Genomic DNA, 15,629 nt, shown 5'->3' on the forward strand with positions numbered 1-15,629 from the left:
ATGGCTAAGGATGTTGACTATGTTTTTGAACATTCACTGGTACATTTTTCTTCCTCTGAGAACTATCTATTCAGTTTATTAGCCTATTTATCACACAAATAATTAGGGGGTAAATGTGATCCACCTGTATTATAAATGGTGTGTGTGTGTGTGTGTGTGTGAAATTTTCAAAGAATAAAAAAAAGTTACCAATTGTTTGGGTTTCCTCCCATCCCGAAGCACTTAAATTATTTATTTGCATATTGTTGGCTCATTTTTCTAGAGCAATCTGTCCCAGCAAGACCACAACTGTGCATGAGGCTTGTGAGAGGTGTGGGCTTGTCCTGTAGGTAGGACTCCAGTCTCTTGTCACCAAGGTAACCTGGCTTTCCTTTTGCTTGGGGCTTCTGTCTTACTTAGCTATGTTTGTTCTGTTGTTTGCTTGCTTGCTTGTTGTTGTTGAGTTGTTTGTTTGGTGGCCAGTCTTTCTCTTTCTCTGAACTTATCAGCTGTCTTATCATTCCCTTTTGGGATTTCTCAAGCTTTTCCCCTGATTGTTTTCTTTCTTTTCTTCTCCTGACACTTCCTCAGCAGGTCACAGGGAGATGGTTGCTGGCCCCACAGCTTATGAGAAATCACCAACACAGTCTGAATTTCTCAAAGGTCTCTAATAGGAAAACACTAGAGAAACTCCCTCTCTGCCTGTTCATTGAGTCTTTCTAAACATTTCAGACTCAAAGAAGATTCTTGCTGGGATAGGTGAGCAAGAGCTATCAGAAAAAGAATAAAAGCACTGAAATTTTTATTCAGTAAATTTTGACCCAAATGTGGCAACCTTATAACGTCTGAGTGTCTGTCTACACTTCACTGCCAGGGTTTATTCGGCCATATCAAAAAACAGAACTCAAGTATTCCACTTTCAAATAAAACAACTTAAATTAGATGTCAAACAGTTACAGTGACTTCCTTTTATAACTTCACAGAGCTTATTTGCCTAGAACAACCAAAGTAAGAAATGTCACATCTTGCTGTCATACAGTTTTGTTAGAAACATTACTTAGATACATTTGTTAAGAATAAAATCAATGCTATATTTTGTTACATTTCAAAATGCCTATCAAATTTTAAAAGCCTTCCTGTGTGTGTGTGTGCACACACACGCGTGTGTGATATATTAGTGTATGCATATGTAGGGGAGTTTACACGTTCATGTATACATATGGAGGCCAGGGCTTGCCTCACATTGGGTGTCTTCCTCAGTGGCTCTCTACCTTATATTCTGAGGCAGGGTCTCTCCATTGAACCCAGAGCTTGCCATTTCAGCTGCCATAGCCAATGAGCATTCCTCCGAGATGCCCTGACTTCTTCTGAGTGCCAGAATTATAGACGGATGCCAGGCCTGGCATTTATTTGGGTGCTGGGGATTTGAACTCAAGTTCTCACACTTGAATAACAAGTGCATTACCCAGTGAGGTATCTTTCCAGCCCCTCTATAAAGATTTTTAAAAGTCACTATTTACGCAGATGAAGAGTTCCTGTGCTCTCAGTTCTACCTGATATATCCAAGCTTCACCTCTATGAAGGCAATTCTTCAGAACCATAGTATTTCAAATTTCTGGCATTGTTCTGCATACAAGTTTGGATAGTGAGAGAGTTAGAATTCATGAAATAGCTCTAGTAGTTTTGGCATTACAAAATACTTGTCCTGGTTACTTGGTAGTGTTAAGATAAGGTATTGTTCATATGATGAAGTGGATATGTCATAACAAAACAAAATTTAAACAATTTATATCCACCAATCAACTCTATAGAGGACACTAGAACATAATGGATGCAAGCAATAAAAAAAAAAAATCTCAACTTAAAAAAAAAATAAAATAAAAGCCTAGGGATTTGGCATAGAATTCTACCAGACTTTCAAAGAAAAGCTAACATCAATACTCTTCATATTATTCTTTAAAGTAGAAAGTAAAAGAACATTTCAAATTCTTTTCATAAAATCCCAATTACTCTGATACCAAAATCACACAAAGGCTAACCAAATAAATAAATAAATGCATAGATCAATATCCTTTATGAATATACACACACAAATTCTCAATAAAATACTTGTAAACCAAATTCAAGAACATCAAGGCCATCCACCATTTATCAAGCTTGATTCCAGAGGTGCAGAAATGGTTCTACATATGTAAATCAATAAACATAATCGACCATATACACAGATGAAAGAGCACTTACCCATGATCATGTCATTAGATACATAAAAGCCATTTGACAAAATCCAGAATCCCTTTATCATAAAGCTTTTTCCTGGAAAGGCTAGAAATATAACTAACATATCTCAACATAAAAACAGGCTATCTGCAATAAACCTGCAGACAACATTATTTTAAGAGGCAAGAAACCCAAGGCATTGAGAGAAAAACCCCACTAAAATCAGAAACAAGGCAAGGATGTCTGTTTTCTCTAACTCTGTTTAACATAGTATTTAAAGTCTTAGATAGACCAATAAGACAACTGAAGGAGGTCAAGCAGATACAATAGAAAAGGAAAAGTCAAACTGTCTTCACTTACAGATGCTATTTTTACATATCAGAGACCTTCAAGAGTCTACCAGGAAACTTGTACAACTGATACTTTCAGCAAAGTAGCAGGATATAAAAAAATACACAAAAAATCATTAGCTTTCACCCAAGAGAAATCAAAAAAGTGCTTTTCATGATATCATCAAAAAATATCTTGGGATAGCCCTAGCCTCACAAGTGAAAGTCCTATAAAATATAAGCTTTAAGACATCGAAGAAATTGAGGAAGACATCAGAAGACAGAAAGGATAACTCATGCTCACAGATCAGTAAATTAATATTATGAAAACGGTCATCCTATCAAAAGTAATCTATAGATTCCTTGCAACCCTTCATCAAAATTGCAACAAAATTCCTTACAGAAATTGAAAAAATGTAAACTTCATATGGAAACACACACACACACACACCAGGAGAGTTAAAACAATCTTGAATAATAGAAGAACTGATGAAGGTATCATCATACCAGATTTTTCAAATTGTACCACAGAGCTATAGCAATAAAAAAAATCACACAGTATTGGCATAAAAGCAGACATGCCTATCAGTGAAATACAACTGAAGGCCCAAACACAACTCCAAATACCTAAGAACTCATAATTTTTGACAAAGAAGCCAAAATACACACTGGAGAAAAGTCTGTTGAAGATGACAGCATCTTCAACAAATGCTGGTCAAACTGTGTGGCTGTGTATGGAAGAATGTAAATAAATCCGCATCTATTACCCCGCACAAAACTCAACTCCAAATTGATCAAGGGCCCCAATATAAGGAAGATACCTAAATATGACAGAAGAAACAGTCAGAAGTCATCTTGAATTCATTGGCAAAGGAGAAGACTTTCTGAACAGAACACCAATAGTTCTTAGTACACTAAGATCAATAATTAATAAATGGGACCACATGAAACTGGAACACTTCTGTATGGCAAAGGACAACCATTCCGACAAAAATGCTGCCTACAAACTGGTGGTGGGGTGAGTTACAAATTACATATCTGACAGAGAGTGTTCAAAGAACTAAACAAACAATGGACAAAAAAGCCTGGACATCGGGAAAATAAATAACCCTGTTTAAAAGTGGGGCATGTAAGTTCTCAAAATATGAAACAGAAATGGCTGAGAAACACTTAAAAATGTTCAGCATCCTTAACTGTTAGAGAGCTGTAGATTAGAGTAATCCTGAGATCCATCTTACACTAGTTGGGATGGCTAAGATCAGTAAAACAAATAGAAACGCATGCTGGCAAAGATGCAGGAGTAGGGAAATACTTAGTCCTTGCTAGTGGGAGTGCAAACCGCTACATGGTACACTCACTATAGAAATCAGCGTGAAGGGTCCTCACAAAGGTGAAAGTAGACCTATCACAAGATCCATCTTAGCCAAAAATTATAAATAAGCCAGGCATCCATCAACTGTTGTTGAATGGATAACGAAAATGTGGTACATTTATATGATGGGATTATTATTCAAGCGTTAGGAAAAATGAAATTATGAAATTTAGAAGTAAATGTATAGCGCTAGAAACATCTGGAGTAAAGTAAACCAGACCCAAAAAGACAAATATTGCACGGATTCTCTTCTGTGTGAATGTTAGTTTTTAAACTTTAGATATATATGTTTCAACTTGAATAGTCACAAAAGTTAGGTAACTAGTAAGGAACCAGGGAAGAGGGAGACCTTCCCAATAAGGGAAAATAAAAATATATTATTATAAAGGAATAAAGAAGAAATCAGAATGATTACACAGGAAGGTTCTGATTGTAACAAGTGAGGCCTAGCAGTCATATGTTATATGGGCGTCTATACAAGAAATACCCAGAAGAAGCAAATAATTGAGACTGAAATATGGATGCCAGGGGTGGGAGGAGTCAAAGAGGTAAAAACAGGAAGCACTGCTTAATACACACAGTTTATTTGGGGGTGGGGTTGATTAAAATGTTTTGGGATTAAATAATAGTGTTAATAGTACAACACTGTAGATGCATTTAATGCCACTGAGCTGTAAAATTTAAAATAGCTTAAATATTTGAAATATTTGAACCAGGAGGCATGGGTGATTAAAACCTTTAATTCCAGCACTCAGGAGGCAGAGTCAGAGGCAGAGGCAGAGGCAGAGTCAGAGGCAGGCAGATCTCTGAGTTCAAGGCCATCCTGGTCTACATAGCAACTTCTAAGACAGTCAAGGCTACACAGAAAAATCCTGTCTGGAAAAACCAAAACTAAATAAAAAATAAATATATGTTAGATGATTGTGATCTCAAAAGAGTCTTCACAACTTATCTCATTGCTGTGATAAAAGCACAACAAAACAAACACCTTACAAAAATCCTTGACCAAAACAACTTAAGGGTAGAAGGTTTATTTGACTCATAGTCTGAAGCTATAGTCCATTGTAGCAAGGAAATCAAGAACAAAGCAGCTGGTCATGTTGCTTTACAACCAGGAAATGAAGGACAGCGATTGAAACTGCTCAGTCATTTCCTACTTTTTTTCAGCCCAGCCCAGGAATAGGGTTAGGGTTAGGGTTAGGGTTAGGGTTAGGGTTAGGGTTAGGGTTAGGGTTAGGGTTACAGCCCAGGAAACAGCACTATGCACAGTTAAGTATTCAACCCCAGTTAACACAATCTAGGTAATCCCTCAAAAGCATGCCCTGGGGTGTACCCAGATATTTGTCTTCTGGGAGATTATAGAACACTTTGAGTTAGTAGTCACTATCAGCTTTAACTGTCACAGATAACTGTATAATAATCGCTCAGTAATACATTTGTTCAAAGGCAGAGGAAGCATGTATGTTCTTATTCTAATTGTTCTTAATATCTGAAGGGAGACACTCTTCAGATCAGCAATAGATGTTACTGATTGGTCTGCCCTCACTTTCACTTTTGGCCTTAACTGTAGTTTCTATTTAACACCAAACATTTAATTCACTATAAACATCCTATGGAAAGAGAAATAAAATAATGCATAAATTCAAACTTCCTCCCAGAGAAGCCTCCCCCACGGGTATTACCATATAAATACATATACACAAGGTAACTTTCATCTGTGTCTAAACAAGCAAAGATAATCAGCCATTAACATTTAATTTGCTATACCACAAAAATTTTAATTCATATATTTAAAGCCATAACAGATCAACAAGAATTAATCATTTTCTTATTGTGGCAGCAGAAGTGTATACAAAGAGAGAGGGAGCGAGGGAGGGAGAGTGATCTTTTCTTTGGAAGTAAAATAGAGTTGCATTAGCACTGAACTTGGGCAGATTACATCGCCACACTGGTTCTGGAAAGAACACAGGATGATTAATATGGAACATCACATAGTACCAGCTAGATGCATAATGCATCTTATAATGCTGAGGACCCTTCAAAAAATAATTGGCTTATGAAACATTTCTCATATAAAAAGATATTTTATAAGTAGATTCTCAGAACAGAAGGAGAAAGACTTCTTTTCTTTACACACAAGTTTATAATCCAATCATCTTTCTGTTGGTAACTTTATGTACCGCCTAAGGGAGAAATGTAGGCTAAAAATGGCAAATATTAAAACAAAACCATTTGAAGTAATTATATGTGTGCTTTGACATCCTAAAGCCCAAACCCCATGCTCCTGGAGGTTCCTTTTGCCCCAGATAACACTGGCAGCCTTCCCTAGGGTTTGCTTCCTTTTCAATTCTCAGACACAATAGGCAGACACTGAAGCAGGATATGTGCGCGCAGGCACACACATACACACACACACACATGCGCGCGCACGCGCACACACACACACACACACGCACACACACCCACTTCCCTCTAAGCAGCCTTTCTCCTCTGTGCTTCCCCTGCCACCTACCTGACCCTGCCCTCCTGTCTTCCACATCACTTGCTTGTGCTCCCTGATCCTCCCATCGGCAGCACACAGCTGGCTCCACTGACTCAACCTCTGGGCCAAGGTTTTACAAAAGAGTAAGAGCTCAGGCTGCACGGCTCCCTTCACATTCACACGTTGCATTTGGTTTTGTATTTATTCATTCATTCATTCATTCATTCATTCATTCTTTAATGTGAAAGATGCTGACAAACATGAGAACAAACTCAAGCATAGCACACCTCCCTTTAAGAAATACGTCATGTGGAGGACTTGCTAGATATCCAACTGCTCTTGGCTCCAGCCTAACTGGATGCTGTAATACAACACTGGATTCTTTGTGGACCCTCCTGATTGAAGTATTTGCATGCTTAAGGATCCCAAACATTCACACCTGAATACTGAATTCTATCTGTTTTGAAAACGAACTTGTCTAGCTACGTAGAAGTGGCAAATATGTTAGTAGCAGGAATGTTGTCATAATTCTCAGAAATTATGCATTCATGAATACTTTTGTACTGCTGCTTGGAAATACACATTTCTAAACTTGAAATATAGGTGTGAACACTAGTGGCGGGGGCGGGGGGGAGAGAAATATTATAAATTAATATGTGTCTCCACAAAAAGCAAAGCCCAGACAGGCCAGCATGTGGTTCCAAGGTCGAACAGCTAGAAAGAACGGAGTCTCAAGAGGTCTTGGCAAGAGTGTGCTGGACATTTAAAGTGATTTCTACAACAAATGCAAATGGAGGTGAAAATATTAGCTAAAAGTACCACAGTAGTTGCTATGACACTGCTGTGCTGATGAGGACCAAGAGTTTCACCCAAGTAAACTAAACAAGAAAGTGTGACAGACGAGTCCTCAAAATATACAAAAAAATGTGAAGACAGGGATGAGGTGGCACAGGAAATGTGGTATCAGAGTTAGTGACCCTGGGCAGACTGAAGCTTCTGATTGAAAGGCATATTGAAGAGGGAGGAACCAGCAAGTTTGCTATGAGCACATATTCCCCAAATGGAGCTCAGGATGCTCAAGGCAGAATACACTGCAGCATCTCGGCAAATGAGAGGAAACTGGGACAGGATTACGAATATATATCCCAGAACCAGCCAGGCAATTCAAACTCAAGTGTACTAGCCATTGTATCAAAGTGTTCTTAAAAACAAAACATCTCCAGCCTTTAATTTCCCAGAATGTCTTTGTTGCTCTGGCTCTGTCTCGTGCGCATGCGCACACCGAGTACACAGTTATTGGGAGTGTTTGTCCTGGACAGTGTTAGCCAGCCTGTCATCTTAACTACTGTGATTCTGAAAGGACAGTGAGTCCAATCCCACACAGTGAGAGAGGAATCCCAGAGGGGCAGGGAGCGTACACATGCAGAGGCATATCCCTTCTCTCCAAGCTCAGATATTAAGACATAAACAAAAATGAAAAATAGTTCTATACGGCAAGTTAATGAGAAAGTGATACAACTTTTCAGTTTCCAAATTAGCTGGGGATTTAACTCAAGGATTTTATAAACTATGCATAGCACCAGATGTAAAGAAATGGTTGAGGATTAACAGAGGAAATGTTAATTAAGACTTGGCTTTTTGTTTTCTTCTGATGATTTTATTCAAATCTTGAATATTCTACCAAAGGGACTTTTCATAGGTGTCAAACTTCAAAAGACTCTGAATTCTCCAGACCCACCTCAACAAATTCACCATGAGAGACCTTCAGCTGGCAACCGGAACACAAGAAAAAGATGAGAGACAGGAAATATAACATTTCTTTAGAAGGAAAAGCGACTCATAGAGCCAGGCTGACAAAGGGGTCTATAGGGGACCAGATGCAATAAAGACGGTTGGTTTGTCCAATGTCAGAAATAACATGGAGCAAGAATTGTCCTATTTTTCCCCTGCTGGAATAAAGAGAACAGTAGAGCGAAGAAATCACCCAGTGGCCTGGATTTCAGCCACTAGTGAACAGGGTGTGAAGGATCACCGCCATTTCAAAGAACAGTGACACACTGTGTTCGCGGATTAGTGGACAAATAGTGCCCTTACCATAAAATTCCTATTAGCTGACCAGGGCTTTGCCCTGAGCCTTTCTGTATGCCATTTAAGCAATATATAAAATTAATACTTTTAAGTGTCACTAAATAAGAAGTATGATATGCCAATGAGCAACAGAATAAGAAGATAGGCATGGTAACTTTAATCCAAGATAACATTTATCAAATATCAAACCTTCTTCTTGACCCAAGGAGCAACAGCACTGTGTAAGAACACAACAGTAAGTGTGGATGAGCCTCAGAACTGTGCTAGAAAGAAGAGGCCACCTCCGACCCAAGCTGGGACAACTAAAGCTAAGAAAAAATTAACTGGCCGTTTTCAAAAACTAAAAAAAAGAAATTTGAATCCAAATTACATTTATCATTTCTCTGTGGCTGGGAATGAGGCTTAGAGGCATTCACCTAAAACAGGAAAGGTCATATGCTTGATTTCTAATGGCATGAATTGCATTTGTCTAGTGCAATTCACAATTTATTCTTGCAAAGCTTAGTGGGCACAAACAGGTTCCTTTCCTTTGGCTGTTGCAATCAAATGCAATTAACTATCCCATAGCTGGTGAGTAGTAGCTTCCTTTAACAAATGAGCCACTCAGGAAATTGTGTGTGTGTGTGTGTGTGTGTGTATGTGTGTGTGTGTGTAAAAAAGTCCACTTTCTTTTTAAAAATCAAATACTGCCTCTTCATCTAAATTTATTTTGGAGTCAGGCTTGTCTTGTCTACATTTTCCAAAGCTCCAACATGAGCTGTTCTTTATATTGTAATTCTTGGTACCATATCAAAATATTCTTTATTTTTGTATATAACAGGGTTATCTTTGGGTAAGTAATATCTTTCAATTAGAGAAAACAATTTCCCTCAAACATCCAAATCCTTTCAAAGTGGTCTGCAAGGCCATCTAGCCCGTCTCCTGTGTTTGGTCAGCTCATGAGCTAAGAATGATATTTACATTTTTAAATGGCTGAAAACATCACACAAATGTCTCAAAACACATAAAAAATCATATGAAATTCAAATTGCAGTGTCCATAAATAAAATTTTATTGGAACACGGCCATGCCCATTCATTTACATATTGAATATGGCTGCTTTCCTGCCACAAAGGCAGAACTGAAGAGTTGTGACAGAGACCATATGCGGCACCCTCATTGCTTCACACTGCTGTTCAAAACATCATAAATCTCAGTAATGACTATAATTCAAAGTACTTCAAGTGTCACACATATTGTCAGACAGTTTTTATTACCAGTGCATATTCATCATGTGAAAAAAAAAGGTAATCTTTAAGTATTGCACATTTAAGGCTCAGTGGAATGTGGATTGTCCTACAGTTACATGACAAAGCATCGAGTTCATTAAGAAATGATACTTTAGGTGTCTTAAAAGAATGTATTTCCATATTACCAGAGTAAGTTCTCATCACAAAGAAAAAGAAATGATCAGGACAATTAGAAAACTAGAACAAAATTTCATCACAGCGGGATTTATTCACCCATGCAAGTAGGCACCAAGCATATCTACATGCGAGAGAGAGAGAGAGAGAGAGAGAGAGAGAGAGAGAGAGAGAGAGAGAGAGAGAGAGAGAGAGAGAGAGATTGATTGATTTAGGTTAAAGGGACAAAGAACTTCCTGAGTGGTTCATCTGTTTGTTGAAAGCTACTACTCACTAGCTATGGGATGGAGTTCATGGCATTTGACTGCAACAACCCAAGGAAAGGAACATGTTTGTGCCCACTAAGCTTTGCAAGAGTAAGTTGTAAAGACAAGTATGGTCACCGATAACTGATTTAAAAACAAGCAAGTTGATTTTGAGTAGTTTTCCTTGGCTTCTTGTAAGTCAATAGGTGTTACCAATATTGCCCCAATATCATGCAGATAACTTTCACATTTTATCTGAGTTTTAGACTTACATCCTGTACTTTTTTATATTCATATATAAACCTCCAATTTACCATATCCTATACCAAACTTGGGGGCATTCACATTTTCCCCCTGATGTTCATGTCTAAACAAAATATGTCATTATCTTTTAAACTGCCCAAGTGAGATACTTGAGGCTAATGAAGTGATTTTTACAGTTTCATTTCTGTGTGCTGAAACTTAAATAATGAAACTATTTGTTATCTTTCTTTCCCCTGCTGGTAAACACCCTTGTCCAAATCATCAGCATTTCTCTTTTAATCTACTTTCAAGCATTCCTAATGTATCTAGAGCATCCATTCATACCGATTTTAAATCTATGCATTTAAACATATTGTGTATGTTGTTGCATGTGTGTGTATGTGTCTGTGTGTGTGTGTGTGCACGCACATGTATACATGCATTTGTGTAATGGCAGCATTTTTGTTGCTGTTGGTTTTGGATTGTTTGTTTGTTTGTTTTTACAAGCATTAGATCTGACCACTGTTAACTATCTTCATGTCCTTTTATGTGCCTTTCTCAAGTGTTCTTTAAACAGGGGCCTATGGCTCAGACCCAACCATGAGGAGCACAGCAACTGTTTGGCCACAGTTCTTTGCTCCATTCCACAAAAATGGAAACTTTTTGGACCTGCTGAGAGATTGCTGTTTTTACTTGGTTATCAAGAGCGAACCATCAAAGTCTCGTGTTGCTGAACAGCCAGTTGACCCTCCCTCACTCTGAAAAAGTAAAATTGGGAACACCAAAGTAAAGCAAAGATGACATAAGAGGAAGGCAGATGCTGCTTTAACACCAAGATTACTGACCAGAAGCTGGTTTTAGCACTGGGCTTTACAGTTCAGTGAAATATTGCTTCTTATTGCTTGATTTGGGTTATCATTTGCTGTTGAAAGCTTCTTACTAATGCAAATACAGAGACTAGAACTCACTCTAAAATCAGACTACGTTCTCCAGCTAAAACCTGATTACATGTCATTATCAGATCATTTTCCTGGCCCTGTGTGTCATCATATACATACTGTACTAGAGAATTTCATGTTAACTTGACACAAGCTAAAGTCATCTGACAGGAGGGAACCTCAATGAAGAAAATGCCTCCGTAAGATCTGGTTGTAGACATGCCTGTAAGGCCTCTTCTTAGTGACTGATGGGGAAGGCCCTGCCCATTGTGGTCCTGGGCCCAATAGGTAGACCGTCCATGGGCTGGGGGTCCTGGGTTTTATAAGAAAGCAGGCTGAACAAACCACAGGGAGAGAGTAAGCCAGTAAGCAACACTTCTCCACGGCCTCGGCATCAGCTCCTACCTCCAGGCTGATACTGTTTGGGTTTCTGCTCTGACTTCCTTCTATGAATAGCAATGCTGTGGAAGTGTAAGGATGAACTGTATTGTTTATCCTCCACAAGTTGCTTTGAACATGAAGTTTCATTGCAGCAAGAGGAACCTTAAGACACACACAGAACCGAGAGAAGGGCATTTCACTTTCTACTTCCATCGGAGACAAGGGCTCCTCTCACTGAGACTGGAGCTAGGCTGGCAGCCAGCACGCCCCAGTGAGCCTTCAGCTATTGCAGGGCACGATGCTGGAGTAACACGTGCACTGGGCTTTTACAGAGGTTCCTGGGATTTGAACTTATACCCTCACGCTTGTATGGAAAGCGCTCGCACCTGCTGAGTCTTCTCCCCAGTTCTCCATTCTTCCATGCTCTGGGGCTCAACAACACAGACTAGTTGCAGACAAAGTGGTTCTGCTTGCCCAACCGTGCTTACCGTATCTATCCTTCAGTAAACAAGGCTCCATTAACACATTGGTAAAATGCTTAAAGGACCTACCATATGGAGAAGTCAAATTACTGGTGCAAATATATTTATGTTCCTCATCTGAAATTACTTTATTCGCTTAAAATGAATTAACAGTGAACTTTCATAAGTAGCATGACTTCATTTTCAAACCAGAAATAAAAATCACTGTTATTAGAGGACAGCTTTACCTAATTGTTCTATTAAGTAACTCAAAAAAAAAATAAAAAATAAAAATAAAAATAAATGAAAGCAAAGCTTGCATCCTTCCTGTTATGTGCTCCTTACAAACTGTGCTCCAGTGAACAGAGGCAGAAACCAAGTAACAAAAGCTGCTTCCTTCTGCTCTGCTTCTTAGAGTAAGTAGTAAACAAACAGAAGTTAATTTTTAAAGCTCTATGCAGCACTGAATAACATTAGTTCACTCGTGGTTAGAGGAAAGGGGAAAGAGCGAGTTTAAAAAAACTACCTTTATTTATTTCTTTTTCAGTTACATACTTTTAAACAGGGCTGTGTTTCAGTATTCAGACATTCAGGCAATGTTGATTTCATTAGTGTTGACAGAAAAGAAGCATAAAAATGCAAAACATTGTTGGCTTTACCTGAACATACCTGCATTACCTATTACTGACCAGTCTGTGTGCCAAAGACTTTTCTCCAGCACTAAAATGGAGCACTTAAAAATATTGCTAAAAAGCAAATGTTTACACACTGGCCTTTGCAGCAAATAAGGGTATTCATACTTTTAAAATATTTAAGTCCATAATTGGATTAATATACACACCTTCTTATGTATAAGGAGTTCAGATCATATAAACACTGTACAGTCCAAAAAACCCTACTGAGAATAAAACTAAATAGGTTTATGATAAGAAATACAGATATCACATGTATTTACAAATATCATAGACACACAAATTTGGTCAAATACTGTAAAGAAGTGGTTTCACATTATAAATGGCCAAAATATCCATCTACGTTGCTCAAAGCAAACAAACAAACAAACAAAAAAATCAGTATTTAACTCCTGTAGTTTAGATATCATGACAGTATACAAAAAGAATGAAAACTGTTGATCAAATTATACAGTAAATGTTTTCTTAGTTGAGTGTAGGTCTTCAAAAATCAAGAAAAAAGATAAACAATATCCTGATTTGGGATGTTTATGTGGGTGCCCAATTTATCAAAAGCAACACATTGAACTTTTGGCTAATAAGAAAAATAAATTATAAAATACAATTAAATACCTGTAAATTCAATAATGAAGTAAAAAAATGTGGATTCATTTCCTTTAATACATAGTTTAAATGTTACCCTTGAGACAAAAAAATAAATAAGCATACCTGAAGGTTCACACTTAGACAGAGAAGGAGCGCGGGGAGGGGCAAGGTTCTGGGTAGAAGGTGAATGTGTGATACGATCAACAGCGTCTTTCTAGCCTGGCTCTGAACTCGCGACAGCCCGGCTGATGATGAGACAAAGAGGATGCTGTGTCCTTATGGCGTAAAACAAAGCACACTTGCAAAGTGGAATGGTGTTGGCTAGTAACAGAACCGTGACGCTGTTCATATGCAGGCACTGTGAAAGCTATGGAGGCAAAGCACCCAGCCCACCCTCTCCAGAACATTCTCCAATCATCGACTTTATGCTCAAGACAGGGATCTCAGAGAACTAGCACAGCTGAAGAGAGACTAATGTGCAGAGGGCAGCAGAGACCCGGGTTTATTGCTGGGAGTATGATTCTTTTCTTTAATTGAAGAACAACATCACAAGCAGCCACCACTGTATGGCACGTCCTCAGGTTTCTGCTTCTGAGACAAATGTGGCCAGTGGGCAGTAGGCTCTTAAGGGGCTCCAGCCTTACACACTGAAACAAGTTTCACATTTTTACCCTTTCCTTAGGGTGTTTTTAAACTCTCACATACATTACTTCTCCAGTACTCACTTCTTGCCATCTATTATATATTATCATCTGGAAGCAGAGAGTGACATTAAACAAATGTCCCCGGCGCGCCTGCTTCTTCTGCAGCTGCACTTCACACAGGGCGCCACAGAAGCCGAGCTCACATTTCCAACACTGCTGATTTATTTACCGCCACAGCTTGCCAATCCCACAGTACGTTTTCCTCAGTACCTCTGGGCAGTGGCTGTACCATGATTTCACAGAGAGAATGTCAATATGATTCATGAGTAACAGTACCATCAGTCACACGAAAATCAATGCAGATGTCACAAAACAGGAACTGTTCAAGAAAGTTGTTTTTAATATTTGGGCAACTGTTTTCTCTGCTGTAATATCCAGTGGGAAGAAAATTCCTGTTTGATTATGCTTTTATAGAAGACATAAAGAAATCAAATTAGGTACAATTAATTGACATTTGGACACCTGTATTGTTTTCTAGGACAGAAGAGCTTCTGGAAACTGTCCTCTGGAACTGTGTTCATCAATACCACTTCATTGGTCCATTCAATCAATGATGGGCAAAGCACTCACGTTCTGACAAAATTTTAAAGCTTCCATAAAGTTAAATTAAGGGTGGGGGGATGGATGTAAGACAACCACAAAATGAAGTATGAAAGTATGACATTTTTGTTTCAAGAGTGAGTCCTTGAAAATATATGTGGTCACTATAGAGATGATTTTAATCACGAGACAGCATATGAACATGTAAGTGACTCCCCAGGATCTGTCTGTGTCCAGTCATTTGTGACGTTGTATGGTTTTCCTTTTCCTTCGTTTGAAAAAACAGCAGCACCTGTGGACAAAGAAAACATTCCATTATTATAGAAACACTGAAATTATTCAAGGCTGAACTGATCACAGTGATTGAGGTCACAGAAAGCAACAGGCTCGTGCAGGGTGGATAAGAGTGAACATCAGCAGAGCATGGGAGTTAGTGGCCCTGTCTATGGCAGCCATGACTGCGTCCCAGCAGCAGGCCTCCTGCAGACAGCAGGACATTCTGTGCAACACAAAAAGGAGCCAGGAAGTCCTAAGGCTGCTCTAAGAACTAAAAAACTACAGCATTCTGACTCATTTTATTCAGGATATTTATTTCAGAGTCTCGGGCTGTCGTGCTTGTATAAAGCATCTGTATAGTTGCTCCCTTTTTTTTCGGATAGTTTTGATTCCTGAAACCACTGTTACAGAAGCAATAATTACTTCTATTTATTACTAGGGATTTTGTTTTCGTACATCAGTTTAGATTCTAAAACAAAACAAAAATCCAGCATCAATCAACAAGTATATCCTACCACATTTATGAAACAGAAAGAGAAAATAGATTAAGTATAGAACTGAGACTAGAACTTGCTTCACGTTTGTTTTGGGACAGACTATAAAATGGTGCAGGCCGGCCTCAGGTTCACTCAGTAGCTGAGGATGCCTATGAACTCTTGACCCATTTGCGTTGACTTTTTTTTTTTAAGTCATT

General features: G+C 38.6%; 1 protein-coding gene across 8 annotated transcripts in view; it reads right to left on the bottom strand.

The window, feature by feature from the left end:
* Window positions 1-10,044: 10,044 nt before the first annotated feature.
* The window catches only part of Csnk1g3 (casein kinase 1 gamma 3), a 90,288-nt gene continuing 84,703 nt past the window's right edge, over window positions 10,045-15,629 (bottom strand). For all 8 annotated transcript variants that reach the window (XM_052156103.1, XM_052156102.1, XM_052156105.1 and 5 more), the window contains one exon: window positions 10,045-14,951. In XM_052156103.1, the coding sequence (XP_052012063.1) occupies window positions 14,897-14,951 (55 nt within the window). In that variant the 3' untranslated portion in view covers window positions 10,045-14,896. The remainder of the gene's footprint in view (window positions 14,952-15,629) is intronic.

Source organism: Apodemus sylvaticus, chromosome 13 (genome assembly GCF_947179515.1).
Source record: "Apodemus sylvaticus chromosome 13, mApoSyl1.1, whole genome shotgun sequence".
Classification (NCBI taxonomy): Eukaryota; Metazoa; Chordata; class Mammalia; order Rodentia; family Muridae; genus Apodemus; species Apodemus sylvaticus.